The 3,282-nt window shown below is 42.4% G+C and overlaps 1 protein-coding gene across 5 annotated transcripts in view; it reads left to right on the forward strand.

Annotated features, from left to right (window-relative positions):
• The window catches only part of ulk3 (unc-51 like kinase 3), a 17,682-nt gene extending 14,988 nt beyond the window's left edge, over positions 1-2,694 (forward strand). For 4 of the 5 annotated variants that reach the window (XM_034895741.1, XM_034895978.1, XM_034895816.1 and 1 more), the window contains one exon: positions 2,063-2,694. In XM_034895741.1, the coding sequence (XP_034751632.1) occupies positions 2,063-2,090 (28 nt within the window). In that variant the 3' untranslated portion in view covers positions 2,091-2,694. Of the gene's footprint in view, positions 1-1,482 lie in introns of all 5 variants that reach the window. The other variant, XM_034895894.1, reaches the window with a different exon arrangement.
• The last annotated feature ends 588 nt before the right edge of the window (positions 2,695-3,282 follow it).

Consider the following 3,282-nt stretch of genomic DNA (forward strand, 5'->3'; position numbering starts at 1 on the left):
AGAAAGAAAGAATAATAATAATTCCTTCAGTTCCAATAGGGCCTTCGCCGCCTGTCGGCGCTCGGGCCCTAATAAAAATTGACCGTATAAAAGCAGTGGATCGGTAACATGTGATATACTTAAACGTCTCTAGTCTGTACACTATGTGAAAACTCAAAACTATATAAAAAGCAATGTTTAATTGATATAAATACTACTTTTTTTTATATACTTGAACTTCCTGAGTTTAACCTACACAGCCTTGTTCCCAGTATTTGGGCTCAGTTCCTGGATGGATAGTGGATACCCAAAGCCCAGACAATATCCTGTTCTCAGAAAGACATTCCTGGGGAATTATGAATTTAAAAAAAGGAAGTATGGGGATGGGGGAAGAGCACCAATGACTCTAGAGGCCACTCAAGTTTCAAGTACGTGGCTGCTTCTTCTGCTGCTGTTGTGTTAATGCAACCACACCACACTCAGCCCTGCTAGCTGGAGCTGATCCAACAGCAGCTGTGCTAGAGAGGGTCACAGCAACGCCCAAGTCTGTCTGGTGACCTTAGACTACACCAAAACAAGCAGCCCATTTTTGCTGAGAACCGTCGCACTGTATCTCTAAGACAATTTTAGATACCCCCCCTCCCCCCACTGAAGCCTGACGCACTAAATGCTCACAGGGCCCTATGTTGCACCTGGTGCAGCAAAGCAAGGCCCGACACAAGTGTCTTTGCTATTTTAAGACCGACTCGGTTGATAATTTTCCATCCTGCTCCCACGTTGTTTAAATAGCAAATGCACCTTCACCCATCTTTGCGCCCATGGGCGTGCTGGTCTTACAGGGAGGTGTGTTCAGGTGAATTCTTGGCGTATTGCTGTCTTGCGGCAGCAGAAAGTGATCGCACCGTTGACCGACAAAAACCTGGTTTAAAGTCATTAATGCAGAATTTTGTTGTTATTTTAACAGCGAGCGCACACTATGCTTGTTAAACACGCACAGGGAAGAGCAGCAGCACACAGACATGTAAAAGATTAAAAATCTAAGATTTACGGTGCAAATCCACCATCATAACAGCAATGCGCCGTAGTAAAAACTCTCCTGGCTTTTAAAGGGAATGGCACATGGTATTCTGATTTGTTTATTGCATGTTATGCCCATAACATGCAATAAACTGGAGTGTGGTCTATCTGTATAGTGTCTTGAGATAACTCTTGTTATGAATTGATACTATAAATAAAATTGAATTGAATTGAATCACACACCTATGAATTAAGGAAGACAACAAGGACAACCTACCTGCGCAATGCGCTTCATGCCGTGCGCTTAGATCGTTCAAATAGCCCCCGCAGACTTGTATCAACATCAACTGTGTGATCAGTGGAAGGGCCTGAGAGGACTAAAACCTCTAGGCTACAACATACTGTATTGTTTAAAATATAGTTGTATACATTTTTAATCTTGAAAAAGTGAAGCCTAACACACATTAATCCTTTCTGTTTTCTCAGCTTGTTGTTTGCAGTAAGCATGACGATCACCGTGAGAACTGGGCTAGGGACGCCCCACAGAGCATCAGACTGCCTGTCAGTGTTCCGGTTGGACACAGAACCTTAACCTGACCAGGTTTCAGTCTGGGCCAGATCAAACCTGCACCACACATCACACTAACCGACTGTGAGCGCTGTCCGGGTGGGATATTACCTTTGCCAGCCAAATGTGGTCAGTGTTTTGGTTGTTGCTGGAAAGTTGATGATTTGGCAGTTTGAGAACTTGTGTTTATATTCTTCTGAGGTGGAAAAAAAGTTTAGCTGGTAGAATACTGAAAGGAGCTCTTGAATTTTTGCATTTGCACGCTGGTGAATTTGAAAGTTAGTTGCCTGCTCTTTACACAGTGTTGTTGTTGCACTGCTTAGCCTCAAATCCCTCCCCCTGACACACTATTGATATGTAAATGCTGGACAGCTTGTATGACAATACCACACTGTCATGGTAAACGAGTTAAACAGAAACTGGTGCATTTATTGTCGCGCACAGTATTTGCTGCACATCTTAGAACTGTGAAAACCTGGAAATACAATCAGATGGGAGCAATGAAGACGTATCACATCAGTTCTGAACTGTAGTATTTAGTATATTACATCGAGGCCTCCGCAAACATGCGCACACTCCCTCACCCTCCCTTCCCCACTGCCTTTACTGTGGGTCAACCACAGGCTCACCATGCTCTCTCCGCCGATGGAGCCCTCTCCACCACTATGAGGGGAAAACTAGAGAGGTGCGGCCTCTGCCTTATTTACACTAGACTTGCATTTTCTTAGGTTTGGCACTGGCAGAGAATTTGAGGGATAAAGTGAGTTATAGCTCTCAAGCAAAGCCTTCATAACTGGGCCTCTGTAAAACAGTAAAAAGCTGTCAGTCAGTGGCAGTCACTGTTGTAGGTCTTCAAACACTGTTAGGATTTTAGACAGGTAAATATCCAATATCCATATTTAATATCCAAAAGGGAGCCTGTCTTTGTGAATTAAATTTTTAAGGCAACTTGAGAAAATACCTGAAACAGAAGAAAAGTATAAATAAGTCTGCTGGCGAGATTTCCACATTGCTGTGTTGTTTTATTTTTTTATTCAATGTTTATGAAGCTGTGATTTTAAATTGTATGTATTTGTTAATTGAGAAATTCAATGGAAAATAAAATTGCAACCTCTGAAGCCTCTCTAGTCTGTAACGTTTTGAGGCGTTTTGTCAACAGCAAGAGGAAAATTCTCGTTTTTCAGAACCTAAGGAAAGATTTATGTGCCGGCGTGGGAGCAACGGTGCTGGTCCCTCACCATCGTCATCATCTGGAAGGAGCTCTGCAGACAGCTGGCTCATGTCCACAAGGGGAAGAGAGAGGAAGGCAGGCACGAGAAAGTAAGGAGATTTGATAATTAGATGATTCATATGGAAGTCTGGAAAACTGGAAACAGAATTTGAAAATGTCCAAATCTCAAAAACTATGGGAAGTACACAAAGAACTAATTACGAGTAGGCTATTTTATCATTATTTCCTTTAACTGTCCCTGTCGCTTCTGCAATTAATGATAGCTTTAGCTCTTACTGGTAGTTCTCGCTCTCAACAGTTGCACTTCTTTCTACTGGTTCCTCATAAGAAGCCAATACCAGTTGCACTATTCTCCAAGAGAATAGCAACCTCAAGTGGAAATAAGCTTGTCAACAAACTGAAAAGCAACAAATACATAGCCATTTTAAAAGATAGAGGAGCGCTTGATCTGAGCCACCAAGGTTAGGAATAGCAGATCATTTGAAGT

Source organism: Etheostoma cragini, chromosome 1 (genome assembly GCF_013103735.1).
Source record: "Etheostoma cragini isolate CJK2018 chromosome 1, CSU_Ecrag_1.0, whole genome shotgun sequence".
In the NCBI taxonomy this organism is placed as follows: Eukaryota; Metazoa; Chordata; class Actinopteri; order Perciformes; family Percidae; genus Etheostoma; species Etheostoma cragini.